Source organism: Pogoniulus pusillus, chromosome 22 (genome assembly GCF_015220805.1).
Source record: "Pogoniulus pusillus isolate bPogPus1 chromosome 22, bPogPus1.pri, whole genome shotgun sequence".
Taxonomy (NCBI): Eukaryota; Metazoa; Chordata; class Aves; order Piciformes; family Lybiidae; genus Pogoniulus; species Pogoniulus pusillus.
In genome coordinates this window covers 17,695,621-17,719,000 of record NC_087285.1, presented here as the reverse complement: position 1 = coordinate 17,719,000, position 23,380 = coordinate 17,695,621, and the positions used below count along the sequence as shown (strand labels likewise).

Genomic DNA, 23,380 nt, shown 5'->3' with positions numbered 1-23,380 from the left:
CATGGTCTGGTTGATTGGACAGGGCTGGGTGCTAGGTTGGCCTGGATGATCTTGGAGGTCTCTTCCAACCTGATTGATTCTATGATTCTAATGATAGAAACAGTAAGTATGGGAAGCTGGCTGCTGCACACATCAGTGCTTCTGCTGGCAGATATTACTTTCATGTGCTTTTCAGCTGTTTTTAAGCTTGAGAGTAAGGATATTTTGGTGTGGCTAAGAGAAGGGTTGAGAAGTTGGCTAACAAAGTGATGGGAGAGTGAAGACAGATTTCTGGGCTAGCTGGTGGCTGCTGTGGTCTGCAGCATACCTGAGAGGCAGCTGTGTTGCTTTGCATTATTGGAGCTCTCAAACAGATGAATCATCATCTGGAAGTGTCAACAGCCTTTTATTTCTTAATTTGTTTGAGAGAGACAATTCTGTGACCTTTAGCAATAAACATTTTTCAACCAAAAAAAGCTGTCCTGATGACAGTAAATCGTACCAGTAAGCAGCAAAAGCTTTACAAGTCCTGGGTTTGAAATGTTTCCTTTCCTTTGTATTTGAAAAATCAAAACATGCTGGCACAGCTTGCTGTCTGAATTATTATGGGTTTTGCGTGCTTGTTGTATCATAGAATCAGTCAGAGTTGGAAGGGACCACAAGGAGCAGCCAATTCCAAGCCCCCTGCCATACCCAGGGATACCCTACCCTAGAGCAGGCTGTCCAGAGCCTCATCCAGCCTGGCCTTAAACACCTCCAGCCATGGGGCCTCAACCACCTCCCTGGGCAACCCATTCCAGCCTCTCACCACTCTCATGCTCAACAACTTCCTCCTCAAGTCTCCTCTGAATCTCCCCACTTCCAGCTTTGCTCCATTCCCCCCAGTCCTGTCACTCTCTGAGAGCCTAAAAAGTCCCTCCCCAGCTTTTTTATAGGCCCCCTTCAGATCCTGGAAGGCCACAAGAAGGTCACCTGGGAGCCTCCTCTTCTCCAGCCTGCACAGCTCCAACTCTTTCAGTCTGTCCTCGCAGCAGAGCTGCTGCAGCCCTCTGAGCATCCTCAGATGTCCTTCTGTGGACACACTCCAGCATCTCCACATCCCCCTTGTAATAGTTGCTCCAGAACTGGATGCAGTACTCCAGGTGGGGTCTCACCAGAGTCTCACTTGCTGAGGGTGCACTCAATGCCTCTGTCCATGTCACCAACAAAGATGCTGAACAAGACTGGTCCCAGGACTGATCCCTGAGGGACTCCACTTGGACATGGACCCACTGACAGCCACTCCTTGGGTGTGGCCTTCAAGCCAGTTCTTTATCCATCTAGTGGTCCACCCATCAAACTCGTGTGTTACCAGCTTGGAGACCAGGATGTGGGACAGTATCAAAGACCTTACTCAGGTCCAGTATAATGTAAATGATCAAATCTAGCCTTATTTCAGACAACTTTACTGCTGGATTTCACATCAGCCCCAGTGCTCTGGGCCAGGCTGCCTGTTGGTAGGATCAGCCTAATGCAGTACTGTGGTCTGTGGTGTCACCTTCAGCTCTGTCACTTGGATTTTTCTGTGTGGGGCTGCCCTTTTAGGTTGAGTTAACTTAAAAGAAGTTTCTTTCCAGCTTTTGAGTTTTGGTCACAAGAGAGTGAATATTGTTGGGCTATTTTCTTCTCTCTGGCAGTAGTGTGTAGCATCAATGGAGTAAATAAGACTACCATTATTTTTTTCCCCAACAAACTTAGCTGGGATGTCTGTGATATAAAGACTTTCTTCCCCTGACTGTAAGCATCTTCAAACAATTACAGGGATTTAATATGTGGAAGGATATAGATTATATTGAAGAGAGAGACACCCATTCAGCAGACTTGGAGGATAAGAGTTAACCTGCCTGGTGGTGTTTGCCTCATCCTGCTAGTTAATGAGAACTGCTAAAGATCACAGACTGACCTCCTCAGATAAACAGCAGCTATTTCAGGGTGGTCCAAACTGAGGCCTGCCCTTCTGGGTTAGCAGAAATCAGACTGCAGTATGTGTGCATTACAACTGCAGAATTCCTGATGGTAAAACCACTTAGCTTTGGCAGTCCTATGTGGATTTGTAGCTTCACTTGTAATTTCTGTAGGTATTCTTCAGTTCTAATCTCAGCTAAATTAAGCCTTTTCATATGCTGGCTTGCAGGGTACTAATTATATCCCTGTGAGCTTGTTGTTGCCAGAATGGCTCTAAGTAAACTGAAATGCTTTTTTCATGTGCATCACTTTTCTCCTGGGGGCTGTCAGATGTGAACTGCTTCTTTTTTTTTGATTATTTAATTACATTGCTGCTGAGTGGTAATTGGGTTCCATTATATCATAGAAATGGGAAGAGGAGAAGAGAAGTTGAAATGCAGGTCAGTTTGCCATGCTGCAGGGTTTTGTATTGGTATGATATGTATTCGACCTCATTGCTGTCTACAACTACCTGAAGGGAGGCTGTAGCCAGGTGGGGTTGGTCTCCTCTGCCAGGCAACCAGCAACAGAACAAGGGGACACAGTCTCAAGTTGCCAGGGGAGGTCTAGGCTGGATGTTAGGAGGAAGTTGTTGTCAGAGAGAGTGATTGGCATTGGAATGGGCTGCCCAGGGAGGTGGTGGAATTGCTGTCCCTGGAGGTGTTCAAGCAAAGCCTGGCTTGGGCACTTAGTGTCATGGCCTAGTTGATTGGCTGGGGCTGGATGTTAGGTTGGACTGGATGATCTTGGAGGTCTCTTCCAACCTGGTTGATTCTATGATATGGTAGTTCACTATTGGTAGCAAGCAATGAATAACAGAAAGGCAGTTCATGATTTTTACAGGATCTCCTTCAGTCCCTAGATCTGAATCTGGCAGTGAGAAACTTGAGCTGCTTATTTCTGGATCATCATCTGGAACAAACTGGCACTGTATGTGTTTCAGCCCCTCCTTTAGCATAAAACATGGTAGGACTTTTACCTTTTCACCCTGTGCAGCAATCACAAATCTTAAATTATTCAAGGCATTGTAAACCTACTGCATGCTGGAAGGCTGTGACTTAATTGCTGAATGTCATTTAAAAGCAACATCTTGCTGCATACTTGGGGCTAAGTGAGCACAGAGAGGAGAGTGTAGTACGTGCCACACAGGTGGCTCAGAAGTGCTTTGGGTACGGCTCAGTTTATGGCTCAGCTTAACAGAAATCTGGCTGGGGCTATGTGCTTACATTGCATATAAAAGTCACGTTTCAGTGTTCAGTTACTTGCATATTGATTGACAGCCTGCTCTTCCTCATTTTAAGCCTACTTTTATATAAATGACAATGTTTTAGAACAAATGCTGTCCCTTGTTGGAGCGAGTGCTGCAGCAGCCGTCAGCTTCTAAAGCATGCGCTGGATGCAAAGTGCTCTGTTGATACAGTAGTCAAGTTGGATGTGGCAGCACTGAAAATACTGCAGTCTCCAAACATCAGGATTGTTCTGGAAGCTGTTAACTCAGCTGGATTTGGCTGCCTTGCACCTCTCTGTGCCTGCACAGTGGCAATGCGTGGAGAGTCATTGGCTACTGGAATGGGCTGCCCAAGGAGGTGGTGGAGTTACCGTCCCTGGAGCTGTTCAAGGCAGGATTGGACGTGGCACTTGGTGCCATGGTCTAGCCTTGAGCTCTGTGGTAAAGGGTTTGACTTGATGATCTATGAGGTCTCTTCCAACCTTGGTGATACTGTGATACTGAGACTAAACATCCTTCTTGCAGTAGCCACTCAAAATCTGCCGCTGTGGCTGGGAGACATGAACAATTTCAGCTGAAGTACTTAAATGTGTTTAACCCAATATGACAATGATATTTGCACACTCAACCTTCTGACTTCTAGTTTAAACAGAGTTTATGCTAGGGTGCTTCCCAGAGGCAAGCATATTTGCCTATAGCTGGTTTCTAGGAGAGAATTTTGTTGTAAGCAAGGTGTATGGGATCTCATTTTCCCTCGGAGGTCATTAGAGAGCTCCTGCATTTCCAGCTTTGTCTTCCAGGACTACCCTGTCCCTTGAGCCTTATTTTAGCTTGTGAAAATTATATCTATTGAAGAGTCCCAAAAATGTTTATTTGTTTGGCCACTTAATTTTTTTTCCCCTGTACTTTCCCCACTTCTGCTCACTGTTTGTTAGTTGTGTGTTCTCAGCAGGACTTTGTGCCTTAAGAATTAGAACTGCTCTGATGTTTGGGAGACGGCGAAGCATTATGAGCACAGGCTCTGGCATGTGGTCGCTGCTTGTCTTTGAAAAGCAGCAAGAGGCTTTCAGGCCTTTTATTAGAAAAGGTGAAGGAGTGTTCAACCCCCAAGCAGTGTTATCACAGCCCCTGGTTTTGACCAACATTTTCTTTTATTTGCCTTCCTCTCACCTCGGGTTGGTTGGCTTCCTGTGCTGTGCAGTCTCCACCCCATCCTGCAGCTTGCTTGAATGTTTGCTGGCAGGGAAGTCTCAAAGCCCATCCATTCACCAAGTGTCAGAGGGAGCCACAGCCAAGCCTTCCTTTTTCCCCTTTTAAAGATAAATCCCCGTGGCTTTTCAAATCTCTCTTTGTACTGCAGCACAAGTAATTCTGGAGGCAGCCATATGGGATGATCTGAATGGAAAAACAAATGTGGGTGAGGCTGCTTGGCTGAACCATGTGCAGTGTAATTTGGTCTGAAGGGCAGAAGTCACTGAGGATTGTACTGAAGGGAGAAGGCAAGGGGTGATTAATGTGTCATTTGGTGCAGCATCAGGTATGTAGCAAAGACAGCTCTGTCCCATTAACCACATCTGCCAGGCCTTAATTGAAAGAAATCATGTTCTTAGTCTCTGAAATAGAAAAGGGTTTTAATACTTGAATTCTTTTTCATCTTTAAATGGCACGGTAAAGGATTTATGCAGCTAAAGAGATTATCTTTTCATCTTTAGGCACATGCATTCTAAAAGCCCTTTTTTTTATTTCCCCTCTTAAATGCTCTAAAATGCATCTGGTTAGTGTATCTCTGAATATGGAGTGACTGTGCTTAGGACAAAGTGGTGGCAGGTTTTCTTTCTGAATTTTGAGTATGACTATTTTAAAGCTTTTTCTTTCTACCTTAACATAGGGAGCTCTGTTTTTTCCCCAACCTGCTCTTGATGTTGCTTTCAAGGTCTCTTATGGAATTTGTAGCAACTGTTGTCTTCAACAACTGATAAAAAGATTATTCTGTGACATAATTTACAAAAATAAAGGGAATTTCCCCCTTGCTTCTAGAATGCATTGCAAGATCACCTCAGGCTTGTTTAGATTTCCCATAAATAATGGCTTTCAGGTAACTGTCAGCAAGACCTCCCCCTTGTATAGAAGGTTAGTTCTTGGAGGTGGAGAGATGTGGAAGTTTGAGAAAACAAATGTACTCTTTATGTTTGTTAGAATGGAATTCTTTGTCAGAAAACATGCTCATTTTGGAATCTGTCTCTCATTAAGTCTTAGGCTCCTCATAGAATCAGTCAGGGTTGGAAGGGACCACAAGGATCAGCTAGTTCCAACCCCACTGCCGTGGGCAGGGACACCTCACATTAGATCAGACTGTCCAGAGCCTCATCCAGCCTGGCCTTAAACGCCTCCAGGGATGAGGCTTCCACCACTTCCCTGGGCAACTCCTTCTAGGCTCTCACCACCCTCATGCTGAAGAACTTCTTCCTGACATCCATTCTGAATCTACCCATTTCTAGTTTTGTCCCATTCCCCTCTCTCCTATCACTACCTGACAGCCTAAAGAGTCCCTCCCCAGCTTTCTTGTAGGTCCCCTTCAGGCACTGAAAGGCCACAGTAAGGTCACCTCGGAGCCTTCTCACCTCCAGACTGAACAGCCCCAACTCCCTGTCTCAGCTTGTGAGCCTGGACATTTGTCTGGTGGTTTGCCACTACCAAGTGTATTGAGTCACAGAGGGCAGTCTTCAGGCTTCAGTCAAGATCTAAAAACTTCATTGTTAAAGTGTTTCTGGTGGAAGCTAATTACTGAGGTAATTGTTCTGTATAGTAAGTAGCTTGGCTTTCAGTATTGCTGGTTCTGGTAGTGGCATAAATACTACAAAGTGAAGCAGGCTTCAAAATCACTTAAGCAGTCATGATTCGCAGCCTAGATGTGATGTTTGTTTTCCAAACTCAGATGTGGCTTAGAGGAGGGAGCACAGCAAAGCGTTTATATGATGTAGAAGTGAGTTTGTCAACTCAGCACTGCTTTGGTTGGTAGTGAGCACCAAATGGACTGAATAAACCTGGTGCAGATGGCTGTTTTTTGTTAAAGGAAAGAATGATTTGTTGCTCTCCTTTTCTGGCAGTGTCTTGTGGGTGTAGGATACTTCAGACAAGTGTCAGGGGCAGAGCTTGGTTTGGATTCTTAGTGAAACATGGATGGAGTTCAATTTTATGTTTTCCTTCTCAGAGTATTCATTTTCATTGTGTCCAAACACCATTTCTCTACTTATATAGCATTAATAAAAGGATATCTAAAACCTGACTTGTTCATTAGGCAATGTCTGGAGAGCATTAAAAACCTTCTCTAGTGTTTTAAGGGACCTTAGGGCTCATTGTAGTTGTTTACTTCAGCTTTTGGGTTTTTTCTTGGTGACAGCCTAAATTAACTAACTCCTTTACTTTTCATCATCTGCTATTTACTGCTTTAAGATCAGTTGCTACAGCTGAAGGATTCTTCCAGAAAGGAGGTGAGGTGGCTTTAAAAGGTCCAGTTTACTGTGACCTCTTTCTCAGCTAATTATTGTGTAGTGAAGGATGTCTGGCAAACTAAAGTTTAACCAAAATAAATAATTGAGGAGCTGAGTTTCCATTACAGCTCATTAAATAAATCTCCCTGCATTGCTTGCTCCTAAGAAACTCTATACATGCAGCTTCTATTAGTGGAGTTCTGCAGGTAAACAGCTTCAATTCTATTTTCCTCACCTTGAAGTGCATGTCCTCATTTGCTAGGAGTCAAAACTCCAGATATCTGCCAGCTGCAGTGCAAATCAGCATTTTAATGTTTTACAGCTGCTTCTCCATAGAAGTTAATTAGAAGTGTGATTCAGACACCCTCTGCCAGCACTCATAGCTGATGTCTATTATTGGTGATCATAGTTTCTGCTGTTTGAGCATGTATTTTGGGTGGTATTGACAAAGCAGCTGTTCCTATGTAGGGACTTGTATAAAAGGGGAAACTTCTTCACTTGGGGGGAAAAAAAAGTGGAAGGTAATGCTGCTGCAGTTTAAAAATAGAAGTTGATAGTCTAAACCATGTCCCTGTTCTGTATAGTTCTAATTGCAATGATCTTTGCTGAAGAAAAGCTACACCATTCCCTCACAACAGCATCGATTCATAAAGCACTGCTGCCTATTACCCATAAGCTAAGTAAGTCTTGATGTCTCCAGAGGAGCAGGATCGTTTTTCACACTGAACAGTGGAAGCCAAAGCTCAAGATTTAAAAGGAGGGTACCTTCTGAGCTGAGCAGAGTTGGGTGGGAAGCCTCATAGGGATGTGAGCTGGTCTGACCACACCAGCTTCCTCTGTCTCCTTTTAAACACCCTGGAAATCTTAGAATCGTAGAATCAAACAGGTTGGAAGAGACCTCCAAGATCATCCAGTCCAACCTAGCACCCAGCCCTGGCCAGTCAACTAGACCATGGCACTAAGTGCCTCATCCAGGCTTTGCTTGAACACCACCAGGGACGGTGACTACTCCACCACGTCCATGGGCAGCCCATTCCAATGCCAATCACTCTCTCTGCCAACAACTTCCTCCTACATCCAGCCTAGACCTCCCCTGGCACAACTTGAGACTCTGTCTCCTTGTTCTGTTGCTGGTTGCCTGGCAGAAGAGACCAACTCCACCTGGCTACAGCCTCCCTTCAGGTAGTTATGGACAGCAATGAGGCCTGCCCTGAGCCTCCTCTTCTGCAGGCTGCACACCCCCAGCTCCCTCAGCCTCTCCTCATAGGGTTTGTGTTGTAGGCCCCTCACCAGCTTTGTTGCCCTTCTTTGGACATGTTCCAGGACCTCAGATCTTTAAAAGAAGACTGGATGAGGCACTTAATGCCATGGTCTAGTTAATGAAGAGATATTAGGTGATAGGTTGGACTCAATGAATTCAAAGGTCTTTTCCAACCTGCTGTTGGTACTACCCTTTCCCCTCTGACACCCAGCTCAAATGAATGTGTGAGCTGCAAACAGCATTGGCTGAGACTGTTTAGTTTTGGTATCAGTAGAGCTGTGCACAGTCCTGGATTTGTGCTTCAGGATTTAATGGATTTACTGGCCTCTCTGGCAGATGTGACTGACTTACTGTGATAGTTGCATTTCTTGCCAATAAAGTAAACGAGAGCATTGGGAACTGATGACAAAGAGGTCTAAAGGAAGAGTAAAGTGTGAGTTTGTGAAATACACTTCTGACATGCCGAGCTTGTGATTCCAAATCAAAATGTGTCTCTACTCTTCCTGCAGTAGTATTGGTAATTTTTTTTCACTTGCCCAATGTTTATCTGGTCTCTGACCCAGAGTTTACAAGACAAACGTGGTTGTGCTTTGTCATTTGTGGATATTAACACATAGGAGTTGTTATTGTAGCAATGAAGCATTATCAGTTTTCCAGTATTCCACTTGGCTGCAACCCTGAAGCAAAAAAACTTGTAGATCTATGCTATTAATTTTAGGTTTCTTTTGCCTCACTTAGGCACTTCAGATCAAAGCCTTTGGACTCCAAAGGGATGCATTCCTACCAAATTAAAGCAACTTTCAAGTAGGTTATATCTCGGACCTAATGGCATCTTCTAACAAGACAAAAGTCTGGAGTAGGATTTTCCATTCATTCTTGTGCTCTTTCTGGAGTCTTTCTCCTTTTTTTTTTTTTTGTTGATTTATGCAGAGCAAATACTTCCAGGCCAGGAAGTTCTATATACATGAACACTACTGATACAGGCAAAGCTGAATCTCAGAGGATTGCTTTAGTTTGAGTTGGTTTAGTTAGGAGTTCTTTTCTCTCTCTTTTTTTTTTTTTCCCCAGCGAAACTCAGTGACTTTTAAGGCTTTAATCTTGCAGCTTTGATATGTTCCAAAATGTTTGAGCACAAAATATCTTAACGCTTGATCTGCCTGCATCTCTCCAAATGATGGCAAGCTTTGCCTTGCTTGTAGGCTTTAGGCTCATCTCATGATATCCTATCCAGTCCATGGCTATCACCAGTGATTGACTGCTAGGGTGAAGCAGACTAACCCCTCTAGCACAGCAGCTGTCTGTGTGCACTCACTCTGCTCTGGACCCTGTGGGCTGCAGAGAGATTGTGTTCAGTTGGCTTCGTTCTGTCTGTGAGCAAAGTTGTGAAATGCTTTTGCAACTCTCCAGTGCTCAGAAAGCAGTCAGTCATGTAGACTGAAGACAGTTAAAGGCTAATTGATCTCTCTCAATTTTTCACTCTAGTAAGGAATGTTGAATATAAATTCCCAGGGTCCTGAACCAGTGTGTGGTGCCAACATCAGCCTCGGGCTGCTGGAGGTGGTGATGCCATTGGCACAGTGGCTTGTCTCAATGTGTTTCGGTGCCCACACAGTGTTTGCCAATTTAGTAGAACAGTGTTAACATTGAAACAACTGGATATTCAAAATCACTTAATTTGGCCTGAAGATGAGGGCAGAGATTCCCCAGTTCAAAGGTGGTGTTTGGGACAGTAATGCCCTCCTGCTAGTCACCATGGATACATCAAACTTGAGCTGAATATTAAGCGTGCTGCAGGGAGTTTGCTCCTGTTTAAGCAGCTGCAAAGGCCAAAAGCTGCAGCTCTCTGTATGTCAGCAGTCTCTCAGATGTTGAAAGCAATCAACAAGAAAACGACTGAGTCACAAAATCTCCTCTTTGCAGCAAATGTAGTCAACAGAAGAGGAGCAAACCTAAGTGGTTGCTTTAATCTTGATATGTATTTAATGAAATGAGAAGAGGGAAGAGTAAACTAACGAGAATGACTACTTCCTCTGGGAAAGATGGGTGATGGCACACGGGGCGAAAGAGATATTGTGGGTTGGTCAGGGAGTCAGTGTGCAGGACTTAAGTGATGCATACACAGCAAGCTAGCTCCCCTGCTTCCACTGAACAAAAGGTGTTTAAACTTTACAGCATGAAGGAGGGATGAGTAAATGGATTTTTCTCAATTCCCTCGGGAAGAAACGGCTGAAATAGACTTCCCTCACCAATGAAACTTTCCTGCTAGATTAAGAGGTTATGCTGTAGCTAAGTTGATTATTCCCTGTGTATTTCCCTGCTTGGAAACGCAGCCTACTAAATTTTCCCTAGGGTTTGGGTGTATTTATATGCTAATGCCAGCAAATGTGAATTTTCTCATTTAAAGATTACACTTTTGTCTCTGTGTTCAGTACTAGTATCTCCTGAAGCCATAACTGAGTGAGGCTGGGATGTCTGCTGTAGGGTGGAGGAAGCAATGAGCAAGTTCCCTTTAGAAATTCAGGAAGTAATTGATGATACAGGCAAGGCAGTAGACGTTTAGGCACTTGGGTTTATCAGAGCACACAGCACAGGCTCCCACAAGTTGTCTTTTCCCCAGCAACCTGCAGTCTGGCTTATTTCTTAGCTTCCACTCTTGTGCACCTTCTTGTACTCACAATGGAAGCTTGGGTGTAAAACCCTTAGAGAGCAGCAGAAAGTTTGCCAGAAGCCTAACTCTGTTTAGATTGTAGCAAAGATCACGAGTGACTCTGTTAGCAGGTGGGGTGGTACATTTTGAGCAGTTGTCACTTGCACAGAAACCCTTCCCCCCCACAACCAGTTTTTGTTTCTAGAGATGTGCTGAGATCCAACATTGATGCAGAAAGGGCAGTGGAAACTGGGCCCACTTCCCTTTAGGAGTCTACCACAGAGCTGCCATAAGTGAAGCAACAGATGCTGATTTTTCTCCCTTCCCAGGCATTTTCTTCTTTGTAAGAAGATTTGGCTTGGAAAGCTGTGATCAGCTTAATCACTTTGCTATTATTGGGGACTGGGATTCATAGTACAACTTATTAAATCAGTTTATTATCCTCCCAACCAACTTTAGTGATCAGAGTGTGAAAACACAGAAAGGAAATTAAAACTAGTGTTAAGAGCTGCCTGTTTGGATAACAGGACACTTTGCTATATAAAAGGATTACTCATCTGCACCAAAACAGGGAGAAAAGTTAATTTCAATAATGTAAAGCTTTCTATTTCAGGCAGGCTTGGCTTGCACGTTGTGATGAATTCAGAAAGAAGGATAATTCATTCTTAAATTGTTAAACAGCAGTAAGGGCCAAGTAGCTAAGTAAAGATGAATGGATTAATTTGTAATCTTAAACAAGTGTGTCTGTGTGTGGGAGGGTAGAGAGAGGAGGCCAGGGTAACTGTAAGCAAATGCCAGATGAACGGTTGCACTCCAGGTTTTGGTGCTTGCAAAGCAGCCAAAATAACCTGCAGGGGAGGGAAACCAGCTCTGACTGCTTAAAAGGGAGTTCTGCAGATCCTCCAGTCCTCCTCTTCTGTGCCATGTGCCCTTCAGCGAAAGGGAGAAAGTTCTCTGAACTTCCAGACTACAGTGGCTCTCCCATCTTCATACTGTCTTCGAGTGGGAACTGAAGCAAAGCACCTTGACAAGAGGCAGAATACTGTACAGCAGAGACAACGTTGGTTTCACCAGTGGCATATGAGTAATATGATTTAGAATCATAGAATCAGTCAGGGTTGGAAGGGACCACAAGGATCAGCTAGTTCCAACCCTACTGCCGTAGGCAGGGACACTCTACCCTAGAGCAGGCTACCCAGAGCCTCATCCAGCCTGGCCTTGAACACCTTGATACTTGAGCATGTCCAGAGAAGGGCGACAAGGCTGGTGAGAGGCCTTGAGCACAGCCCTACGAGGAGAGGCTGAAGGAGCTGGGATTGGTTAGCCTGGAGAAGAGGAGGCTCAGGGGTGACCTTATTGCTGTCTACAACTACCTGAGGGGTGGTTGTGGCCAGGAGGACGTTGCTCTCTTCTCTCAGGTGGCCAGCACCAGAACGAGAGGACACAGCCTCAGGCTGCACCGGGGGAAATTTAGGCTGGAGGTGAGGAGAAAGTTCTTCCCTGAGGGAGTCATTGGACACTGGAATGGGCTGCCCGGGGAGGTGGTGGAGTCGCCGTCCCTGGAGCTGTTCAAGGCAGGATTGGACGTGGTACTTGGTGCCATGGTCTAGCCTTGAGCTCTGTGGTAAAGGGTTGGACTTGATGATCTGTGAGGTCTCTTCCAACCCTGATGATACTGTGATACCTCCAGGCATGAGGCCTCAACCACCTCCCTGGGCAACCCATTCCAGGCTCTCACCACTTCTGTGGTGAAGAACTTCCTCCTCACATCTAGTATGAATCTCCCCACCTCCAGCTTTGCTCCATTCCCCCAGTCCTGTCACTGCCTGGTAGCCTGAAAAGGCCCTCCCCAGCTTTTTTGCGACCTGGACTGGTTGCTGGTTCTTAGAATACAGAATGTAGCTTCTGCTTACACTTGAACAGTTGAGTCCCATGGACCTTGCCATTGCAGTGCTATTTAAGCTCTTCTGGTCCTGTAGGTACGTGTTGCCTTAATTCTCATGCATTTGCTTCTGCAGGCTGGGGGGGGGGGGAAATCCTTGGGCTCCTCTGTACTCCTCTGGCTTCTGCATACATTTGTTTTTGAAGTGGTAACGTTTCTTAGGTGCCTGTTCAAATGGCAGATGTGCAGTGGCTGGGATGAAAAGCCAGGCGGACATCAGAAATTCCTACCTTGCAAAGTCCTTGCAAGAGGGCAGCTCTGCTTGGCTGGGGAGCCCAGAAGGAAGAAGTGCAGTAAGACCACCCTGAGAATTTGACCTGAGGAAAACCAAATAGCCTTACTTTGAGAAGCTTTTTGGGACTGCCTGTGTTAAGCAGACCTGCTGTTGAAGTTTCTCTGCTGTCTTCACACGGTTTTATTTACTGCTCAAAATAAAGCAAGCAGGAGTTCTTGACTGGTGCTGTTAATGTATACACTGTATATCAAGTTTATTGCAAAGTCTGTTAGCATGCTACCAGCCTGGTTTTTAATCTGCAGATAATCTTATTCTCATTTATATGTTGGGGCTGTATTACTTTGCCCAGCGTTGGCGCAGCCTTTGGAATCCATCCAGTTCACCTAACAACTTTCATTAAAGAAAATTGCCCTTGTAATAAAAATTACTCAGTGTGACAAGATTCCATAATATATTTTTTTAAAGCCTCATAAAATTTTGTAGCAGTTAATGGCACTTGTTTGTTTGGTTGGTGTTTGTTTTTTTTTTTCCCTAGATTTTCTTTTAAAAGCAAAAATTGACTTAATTGTGACAGTATTTGTAATAGAGTGAAATAACTGTTTTTCATCAGGGCTTATAAAGGCCAGGTCTGGCAGCAAGAATAGCACAGGGAGAAGGAAATGGGGAAACCTTTTGTCTCTTCCCAAGGCATGTTTTATTGTGCTGTGTTATGGTTGTGAGGTTGGGTGAAAGTCTAACTCTTTAGTAAGGGAAAGTGGATCCAATAAAGTTTGCTCCCTTGCAGTTCACAATCCATGAGTCTTAGCCTTATAAAATAGAATGATCTGGCCTGGATTTTTCCACAGCTTGTCTGATTGTGATCACTCCCAGCTACAAAGACAGTGCTTTGGGGGGTCTACAACTACCTGAAGGGAGGCTGTAGCCAGGTGGGGTTGGGCTCTTCTGCCAGGCAAGCAGCAACAGAACAAGGGGGGACAGTCTCAAGTTGTGCCAGGGGAGGTCTAGGCTGGATGTTAGGAGGAAGTTGTTGGCAGAGAGAGTGATTGGCATTGGAATGGGCTGCCCAGGGAGGTGGTGGAGTCACCATCCCTGGTGGTGTTGAAGCAAAGCCTGGCTGAGGCACTTAGTGCCATGGCCTAGTTGATTGGCCAGGGCTGGGTGCTAGGTTGGCCTGGATGATCTTGGAGGTCTCTTCCATCTTGTTTGATTCTATGATAAGGTCTGAACTTGATCTGTAGCTACTGTTAGGGGAATCAGTCCCACAGCTCCTGCACAATGGTTACTCCTTTGATTATCAGGAGCACATACAACCACACTCACACTTGGCTTGTCATGGGTAGATTAGCTAAGGTGTACCTTTTGGCTATGGCTTAGCTGATTTATGATTGAGGTGAGGACTGTTTTGTTTCTCTTTTCTGATGAACCAATCTTTTGTGATAAACTGACAATGGCAAAGAGTGAGCTGTGACATTAAACAGTGGTGGTGGCTTTTGGTTGGCTATTTTGGCTTTTTAAGTTTAGCCACTGTGCCAGGAGGAAGGAAGCTGCACTAATAATCCATCTAGTCTCTGTGGAAGGCTGCAATTGAGTGGACAAAATTTGTGGTTGCTTGAGAGGCTTTATTCAGGCGAGACTTGAAAAGGATGAGGGAAAAGCATATAAGAGAGCAAGAAGTACTAAGGGCTCTATTGAGCAGGAAACCTATGTAGATGGTGTGGCGCAATTAGACCTGTCAGACAAAACACCAAAATCCATTTGTGAGGAAAAAAAACCCTAGGGAATGTTAAATAAAGCTTTGGAAATGGTAAAATGCTTGCTAGATGTACCTGAGTAGCAATGAAGTTGATTTGGGTGATCTTTGAAGGAAAGCAGGTGATGGCAACTTGAAAGAGAAGCTGCAGAAGGTGTATTAGTCACAGAGATTTCACCCATTTTTCTCCCCCGGTAGCTGAACCTCTGAAGCACAATTGCTGGGTCAGCAGCATGAGGGGGAGAGCTTGTAACTTAGTTTTCTACGTCCCTTTGCTCTTTTTAGAGAGCTTTTGCAGCACTCAGCTTCCGTGGTGCCTTGCTCAGAGGCTCTTTCACACTGTGTGTCTTTTCAGCCCCTGCCTTTCACGCCTGCTTTGAAAGCCAGGGAGGACTCCATACCGAATGGAGTGAACACGTTGCCTGTGGTCAAAGAAATAAACTTTGCAAGGTTATTTGTGTTTGAGTGGTTGACTCTACTCAGGGTTTGTTGTGTGAGATTTTAAGAGTAGCTAATTGCTTAGATTTGACAACCTAGCTTTTGCCTGCTGAGGGGTGTTTCCTTGTGAGCCTGCTGATGCCAGTGGGTAGCATTCATGAGCTATCCCTGGCACACTGTGAATGGGGTTTGCTGTCAAGTCAAGACTTCAGATGCCTAAAGATCAACCCATTAGTGACTGGGCCAGTGTCAGTTCTTAGCCTATTTTTAGGTGTTCCTTTGGTGCTTCAGCCTTTGATGTAAAGACAGCTGTGTGCCCCTCACTCTTTATGTAGACCAAGCTTTTCATCTCCACATCTAAACAAGCTGTCCATTGTTTCAATCACTCAGTAATCTTTCTCTGTGGCTCTCCTGTTTGAATTCTTGTGGTGACTATTAAGTGTCTGTGCTAATTCAGATGTGGGTCCAGTCCATATTCAGTAGCATAAATATTTCCATATTCAAATGCAAATCTCTCTTCTGATAAGCATTTAATGTAGCCGTCCAGATACATGCAGCAGCTCTGCATTGCCAGCTTGGAGGGATGTCTGACTGGGCTTTTTGCTGGTTTTTGTTTATGCATGAGTGGATTGGTTATGTTGTGTGTGTTGAAAAATACAGGCACAACTTCAATGCACTGGATGCAGTTTACTTTTGCAAGTGAATTGGCCTGTGTCTTTCTTAACCCACAGTGGTTTTCTGTAAGAGGATCTGAGAATCCCTGCTCTGATAAAGTTCTCCCAGAGGTCTGCCAGCTGGCTTTTTATTGCTTTTCCTCTTCCTCTGCTGCTTTCTTTCTCATCTTGCACTTCTCCATCTTCCCCTAATTTCCCTATTTATTTATTTATTGCTTCTAAGGTTTTTGGAACATCCTCAGAAGTCATGGTTAAGCAGTTATGTTTAAACCCTGGGTCTAAAATAAATAACTTGTACTTGACTCTTCCTGGTGTTGCACTTAACTGCTCAGGATATACTTCCAATGCCATCTGCTGCTGGTGAAGGAGGAAGTGCATTTGTAAGAAATTAATTGCTACAGCCTTTGAATTTCTCACTTTCACATAGAACACCTCAAGAAACGCCTGGAAGATTATATGGCCCAGTTCCCAAATGTGAGAATCCTCCGAACCAAAAAGAGAGAAGGGCTGATCAGAACCCGCATGCTGGGCGCCTCGGTGGCCATAGGGGATGTCATCACCTTCCTGGACTCCCACTGCGAGGCCAATGTCAACTGGCTGCCACCTCTCTTAGGTAAGTGTGTGGAGGCTAAACTCCTGGAAAGCTGCCAGCAGATGTTGGTGTTGAGTTGGGTTTATTTCTGCCTGCTGCCCTCCTCTTACTCTGGGACAAAAGGAAGAAATGTCTTCCAAGGGAAAACAAAGAGCCTGGCACAGGACTCGGGTGAATTGTTGGCAACCTGCAGCCTTTAATACACTGATCAGTTTTCTCTTCTGGAGTCCTGCACTATCATATGATTTGCTTAATTAAATGGCAGAGGTCATATTCTTGTTTCTTCACTAAATCAAGAGAAATGTGGCCAGCAGGTCAAGGGAAGTGATCCTCCCCCTCTACTCTGCACTGGTGAGACCCCACCTAGAGTACTGCATCCAGTTCTGGAGCCACTGTTACAAGAGGGATATGCATGTGCTGGAAGGTGTCCAGAGAAGGGCCACAAGGATGATCAGAGGGCTGGAGCACCTCTCCTGTGAGGAGAGACTGAAGGAGTTGGGGCTGTTAAGTCTGGAGAAGGCTCCCAGGTGAATTGTAGCCTTTCAGGATCTTAAGGGGGAGCTACAAAAAAGCTGGAGAGGGACTTTTTAGGCTGTCAGGTAGTGATAGGAGAAAGGGGAATGGGACAAAGCTAGAAATGGGTAGATTCAGAATGGATGTCAGGAAGAAGTTATTCAGCATGAGGGTGGTGAGAGCCTGGAAGGGGTTGCCCAGGGAAGTGGTGGAAGCCTAATCCCTGGATGTGTTTAAGGCCAGGCTGAATGAGGCTCTGGACAGCCTGATCTAATGTGAGGTGTCCCTGCCCATGGCAGTGGGGTTGGAACTGGCTGATCCTTGTGGTCCCTTCCAACCCTGACTGATTCTATGATTCTAAATAAGATGTGAACTAATTAACAGCTTGCTAGAAGAGCGAAACTATTGCATGGTCATTCATTTCACAGCTTGCAGAGAGGAGTGGCTTTGCTATAAAGAAAAGATCTTTACATACACTTTTTAAGTAGCTTTTAGGCGTGGGGTTTTTCCCTTTATAATTATATTTAGCTTTAAAGTCTGCAAGACTGTAGAAAATACTTTTTGTGAATGACAGCTGCTTGTGTGTGTTTGGAGGTGTGTAGTCCTTTGCCAGGCTTCATCTTTAAGGAGACCTCAGTTGTAGAGGGTCAGTTCTTTCCAAGGATGACTAATTGAGAGGACAGTGCCTTCTGTTTCTGGTACCTGTGTGCCTCTGGCTAGTGCCAACCTCATTTACAACCATATTGCAAATGACTGTCAAAGCTCTCGCTGATATGTGGCTATGTCAGAGAAGCTGGCAACAATAAATCAGCTGGAGGATTCAGGATCCTAGTCAGAGTTGTCAGCAGGACCACTGGGTGGTAATACTGCTGATTTCACTACACTTTGTATCTGGTAAGAGTGTAGAACATTTGCAGCTTTTCGAGCCCTGGGGAGGGAGGGCAGAATTAGCTTAAATGCCATTGCAATGAGAACACAGAGTATGCTTTAATTTTAAAACACAGAAAGAATTTCTATTAGACCTGTGCTGGAAGCTGAAACATCATTTGTTGCCTCTGCTCCAAAAGTTAACTTCCAACAAGAGACTGTCTCAGTAATAAAGTATTTAAGAAGTTCCAGATGTTTGTGTAGAAATTAATCCTGTCTTGTGTTATTTGGTTGGAAGAAAAGGTTGAGGAGAGGAGGTACACTTGAGCCTGCTGAGAGTAGTTATGCCATTAGTCTGAATTGCTTCCTGCCAGGTTCTGGCACAGCAATTACAGCTGGGTGGTGCAATGGGTTACTGCCCTGGCTTTGAATCTCAGCAGAGAGGGTTCACATTCTGGTTGCTCATTAAAATAAAGGCTGTTCTCCACGTACAAGATTGTCTGGTTTGAGTATCTGTGGTAGTGTGGCTGTGTCTTTCCACTCTGCTTCTGGGTGGCAGTCACTGTAGGTGTGCACCTGGTGGTTTTATCCCAATGGATGTAGCTTGAGTGTCTCAATTACTGCAGAAATACCTGATAAATTGGCATAAATGGGAGCAAAAGAGAATGACTGGGCAAGAAAGCTACGTTGTTCTTGGGCAGCTTCATCTTGTGATGCACTTTTTCTGCAGCTCCATGGTCAAAGGAACCAGCTGGTGCAGGTTTTCTAACGCCTTTCTCTGCCTTGCAGATCGCATTGCCCGAAACCGCAAGACTATCGTTTGTCCTATGATTGATGTTATTGATCATGACCACTTTGGATATGAGACTCAGGCTGGAGATGCAATGAGAGGTGCATTTGACTGGGAGATGTATTACAAGAGGATCCCCATTCCTCCTGAGTTGCAGAAACCTGACCCCAGTGATCCCTTTGAGTAAGTTACTGAAACGCAGCGTGCGAAGAGCTGGCTAACAAAGTGGCACCCTGTTAGAGGGCTGATTTACACCTCAGTGTAGTAAAAGTCAGAGGCTGATGTTGAGCTACTTGCTTTTTAGCAGCTGTTTGCTTTGTTGGTTCAAAAGAAATGCATTGTGTAGTAGCTGTGAACACTTCCCTTTCTGTTGCTGTTTTTTTTGCCACCTTAATTCCCACAGAAGTTAACATTTCATTTAAAACTGTAATGTGTGACATTTAATGTGGTCATTTAGTACTGAGATCTTTCCAATGTAACTTAGTATCCCTAATGCTCTGCCAAAACCAGCAAACCAATGGCAGCTTGTATGTCACTCCCAGGTGGGGGAAGCAAGAAAACCTAGCAGAATAATTACAGCAATTCTAATGATTGCAGTGCACTGCAGAAGTAAATCTGTGACCAAGTTATGTTCTGCTGTTGCTGTGCTTGGAAACATTGGGACAGTTCTGCTGTCCTTTCTACTTCTGCAGTGTTCAAAAAGAAAGCAAACAACCCAAATAAAACTCTTCTGAGGTCAGACTTAATGACTTGATCCTACTGTTGAGGCAGAGCACCACATGTGCAGCATACGGGTCTCTCTGAGGGGTTATGTCCTGTCACTTAGTGATGAACTCTTCTGCCTGTTTGGAGGAGAGGCATTGACTGGTTCTGAAGGGAGCCTAGTCTGGTCCTCCTCATTTGCAAGTGAAAAATTAGTAGATAATGGAAAGCCAAGTGGTGCTCTGACAGGGCTGCAAAGGCAGCAGGAATATTGGGTGGTGAAAAGAATATCTGTTAAATCATGCTTTGTTTTTTAAATGTTTAGCCAGAGATGTGTCTCTTTGAATGTGTTTGTAATATGGAGTCTGGTTTTTCCTTAAGGTCTCCTGTAATGGCTGGAGGACTGTTTGCAGTCGATAGAAAGTGGTTCTGGGAGCTGGGAGGGTATGATGCAGGTCTGGAGATATGGGGAGGAGAGCAGTATGAAATATCCTTTAAGGTGAGCTATGTTCTCTAGAAATTACTTTTGCTTTGAAAAGTAAGAATCATTCTGAGGCACAGAATGTGAATGATCTTCCTTGTCCTTGCTTTTGCGTGTGACTAAAGGTGAAAGAGCTGGGAGTAGTAAGATAGCACACAGAAGCAGCAGCAGTGATGTCACCAGGGAATTGTGAGGGTCAGTTTTGGAGCATGACTAGCTGGGCTGTCCCCCCATGTATGTGCTCTTCTCAGCAAGGGTAAGTCAGCCTGTGTGGAGCTCAGTCTGACTGCTGGGCTTCTTAGCACTCACCCTGGCAAGATGATGACATGCTCTCCTTGAGGGAATGAGGATTCAGGCTGCTCTCTGTTTGCCCAGCTGAGACCTCAGTCCTGAGCTTGAGTTTCCAGAGAGGAGAGTAATTGACTGTCTGTAGTCAATCCATCTGACTCCTGGCTGCAAGGAACTGAGACTATTAATTACTCTGTAAGATATCCTCAACAACTGGAATAATAAAGCAGTTGCTGGCAATGATTTTAGATCATTATCTGCCTGGCTTGGGGACAGTTCTGTTATTTACTGATTGGCCAAGCTATTCACTTGAGGCTTTAGAACAGGAGTTTAGCCAGCCAGCCAAAAACAAGCATTAACCATAACGAGTCCCTGTGACCCACCAAGAGCACTAGGACCTGTATTATCTTGGAATATGGCACTCTGAAATCTCTTCTGGGAAACCCACTGCAATGTCCTAGACCACTCAAGGCAGGTGGCAACCCCTTCCATAGCCTGCAGCAAACTGAGATTTCTACTTTAAACTCTGGTGGTGCTGCTGTCTGGCTTCTCTTTGAGACTGAATGTAGAGTCTTGTAGGCATCTGCATGTCACTGAGCTAAGCAAGGTGACCTCGACATGGGGCTAGAAGATGGTAAGGATGGTTATGTAATGCACAGCTTAGCTTCAGCAGCTAAACATCCCTGTGTGAGTTGTGGCTGATCTCTTGCAAAGCAGACTCCTAAATCTCAGTGCCTCCGTGCAATTCAGAGGCATCTCAAACTGCATTCAGCAAGCCACATACATTGCCATACATCTACACCCTGTAGTACTGTGCAGCAAGCAGTGGAAGGGAGGACAGGTTTCAAGACAGTGTCTTGTATTTTCCTTTGTTCACTGAAACGAATAAAGTCACATTGGAAGTCCCTCGGCCTCTGCAGTGCTCTCAGGGAGGGGCAGGACCCTCTTCAGAGATGTCCTCGCTGTTAGAGGCCTTTGTGCTTTGTGTTGCATGTAATGACACCGTGTAACAATGTCATTCTCTGCAGGAGGGGCAGTGGCAATATTCAGCCCCTTTTCCTTGTCCCTGTTTGCAAATGCTGGTTTCCAAGAGTGATGACAGTGGCTGGAGAAGCCTTTTGTCTCTAATGCCACAGCAGACAGTCACCCTGCTTGATCTGCAGGAAATAAAACTACTTCATTCATCTGTTTGCTTATCCTCTCTGAAACACTCTGTGTTTTATTTCAGTCCAGAGATGGTGATTTATGGAGAGATAAATTTGCTTTAATTAATCTCTGCAAAGACATCCCCCCCCCCTTCTTTTTTCTTTCATTGTGCAACAGAGAAATGAAGTTTTAGCTGAAAGGGGCTCAGTGTATTTTCAGAAATTAAGATGGATTGATACATTCTTCTGTGGCTGATAGATTTAATAATTCTGCTGGAATTGCAAGAATAGAAGGGTTTGTTCACTGAATTTATGAAGCTGTGACATTTCCTGGCGAGCACACAGCTACATTTTTACCTGTAGAAGCAGATCGAGGGTTTGTAGTTAAAGGGGCACTGTCAAATAATTTAAAGCTCTGGTTTTAGATGTGGGGTACCTGCTTGCACATTATTTATTATCTCGTGGGAATTCAGATTCTAAGAGTGCCAAATCTGAAGCCCAGCTTTAACAAAGCAGCCACTGCTGTGCCTGCAGGTATGCTGGGCTACTGCTCAGTGATGTGGAGATGCTGGAGCGTGTCCAGAGAAGAGCCACGAGGATGCTCAGAGGGCTGCAGCAGCTCTGCTATGAGGACAGACTGAAACAGAGTTGGAGCTGTTCAGTATGGAGAAGAGGAGGCTCCCAGGTGACCTTCTGGTGGCCTTCCAGAATCTGAAGGGGGCCTACAAAAAAAGCTGGGGAGAGACTGTTTTGGCTATCAGGGAGTGACAGGACTAGGGGGAGTACAGCAAAGCTGGAGGTGGGTAGGTTCAGACTGGATGTGAGGAGAAGTTGAGCATGAGAGTGGTGAGAGGCTGGAATGGGTTGCCCAGGGAGGTGGTTGAGGCCCCATTGCTGGAGATGTTTAAGGCCAGGCTGGATGAGGCTGTGGGCAGCCTGATATTTAGGGTAAGGTGTCCCTGCCCATGGCAGGGGGCTTGGAACTGGATGATCCTTGTGGTCCCTTCCAACCCTGACTGATTCTATGATTCATCTTTGATCCATTGCATTGGATCTGGCCTTCTCAAGCCTCACAAGGTATAGTTTATTATTATTGAGTTGAGGTTTTTTTTTTCCTTGAGGATATTATTTTTTGGTCCTGTATAAGCTGTGCTTTGCAGGGGATTTTTGCTTTAATTATAAGATCCAGAGCTCTGTTGCTGAGAAACTGGAAATAAACACATTTATTTAGGAGCCTCTTGTCTTTCTGTTTTAAGACTCTTAACTATTTCTGTCATCAGCTGGCTCTGCTTCTGAGAAGAATCTTTAAGGCTGAAGGCAAACCAACAGAGAAATCATCAGTGTTTAGTACCTCAAAAAGCATTTTGCCAGAGGATGGGTCAAAGTCTGTTAACAGAAGCTGTGCTCCTCGTGTGAAATATGTACACCAAACACCACTAGAAAACAAAGCATGCTGGAGAGACAAAAAAAATTAGATGAACTTTGAATTAGAAATGAACTTTCTTAGCCCTAACTCATCATTTGTGTTTTTCTGTGTATTCTCAGCCCCTTAAACCAGAAATTTCTAGACAAGATATGAAGGAGGTGATCTGTCTGTTCCATATTCAAGCAGAAAACACATACTCAAACAGTTCCTCTTTTGACCTGTGTGCATCCAGAACAGCTCAGTGTCTGTAACCCAGCACTTCTACAGGTCGAGGGTCTCACTATCTCAGGTCACCAACAGATGTATCAGGAAGATTGCAGGCTTGAACTGGAGCTGCAGGTGTTATGACTTGTTCAAATGAGCCTCACTTTTTCCATGAGTGCTGCTTGCAGAAAGCTCCAGGCAAACTGTTCTGCTGATCCATAGTGTGAGAGCCGCTCTCCTCCATCTCAGCAGATGACCAGATGCTGACCTTTGAGTACATTCTTGTCTTCTGGGTAATCAAGAGTGCACAGCTATTTCTGTGTGGCACTTGCTGCCTTTGCTTTCTGCTGCCCATAAGTCTACAGCCACAGTTTGTCTGTTCAGTGCACTTAATCGAGGTGGGTTTTTTGCTTTTTGAGGGGTCACTTCCACACCTTTTCCCCTCTCAAAGATTTTCCTGTCTTTTGTGTTTTTCTGTCATGATATGAACAAAATTGAGTACTTTGACCTCAAGTGGCAATGTGTCTTCCCTCTTCTAAACACCACTTAATAGCTCTGATTTTCTGAATGCTCCTGTATACCCAACAAATGCCTACATTCTGCTGCCTGCATAACCACTGGAGCTGATTGTACTTAATTTGGAGGGGTATACACGAGGCATTTCAGCTGCTCCTTTCTGCAAATGCTGTTTTGCACAGCACTTATCTCTGCTCATTTTTATTTGCAATCATGTTGCCTCTTTGC

The 23,380-nt window shown here is 44.8% G+C and overlaps 1 protein-coding gene across 1 annotated transcript in view; it reads left to right on the top strand.

The window, feature by feature from the left end:
* The window catches only part of GALNT10 (polypeptide N-acetylgalactosaminyltransferase 10), a 103,742-nt gene that overhangs the window by 62,325 nt on the left and 18,037 nt on the right, over positions 1 to 23,380 (top strand). The window contains exons 5-7 of the mRNA XM_064162022.1: positions 16,056 to 16,241; positions 18,390 to 18,573; positions 19,474 to 19,591. Of these exons, the coding sequence (XP_064018092.1) occupies positions 16,056 to 16,241; positions 18,390 to 18,573; positions 19,474 to 19,591 (488 nt within the window). The remainder of the gene's footprint in view (positions 1 to 16,055; positions 16,242 to 18,389; positions 18,574 to 19,473; positions 19,592 to 23,380) is intronic.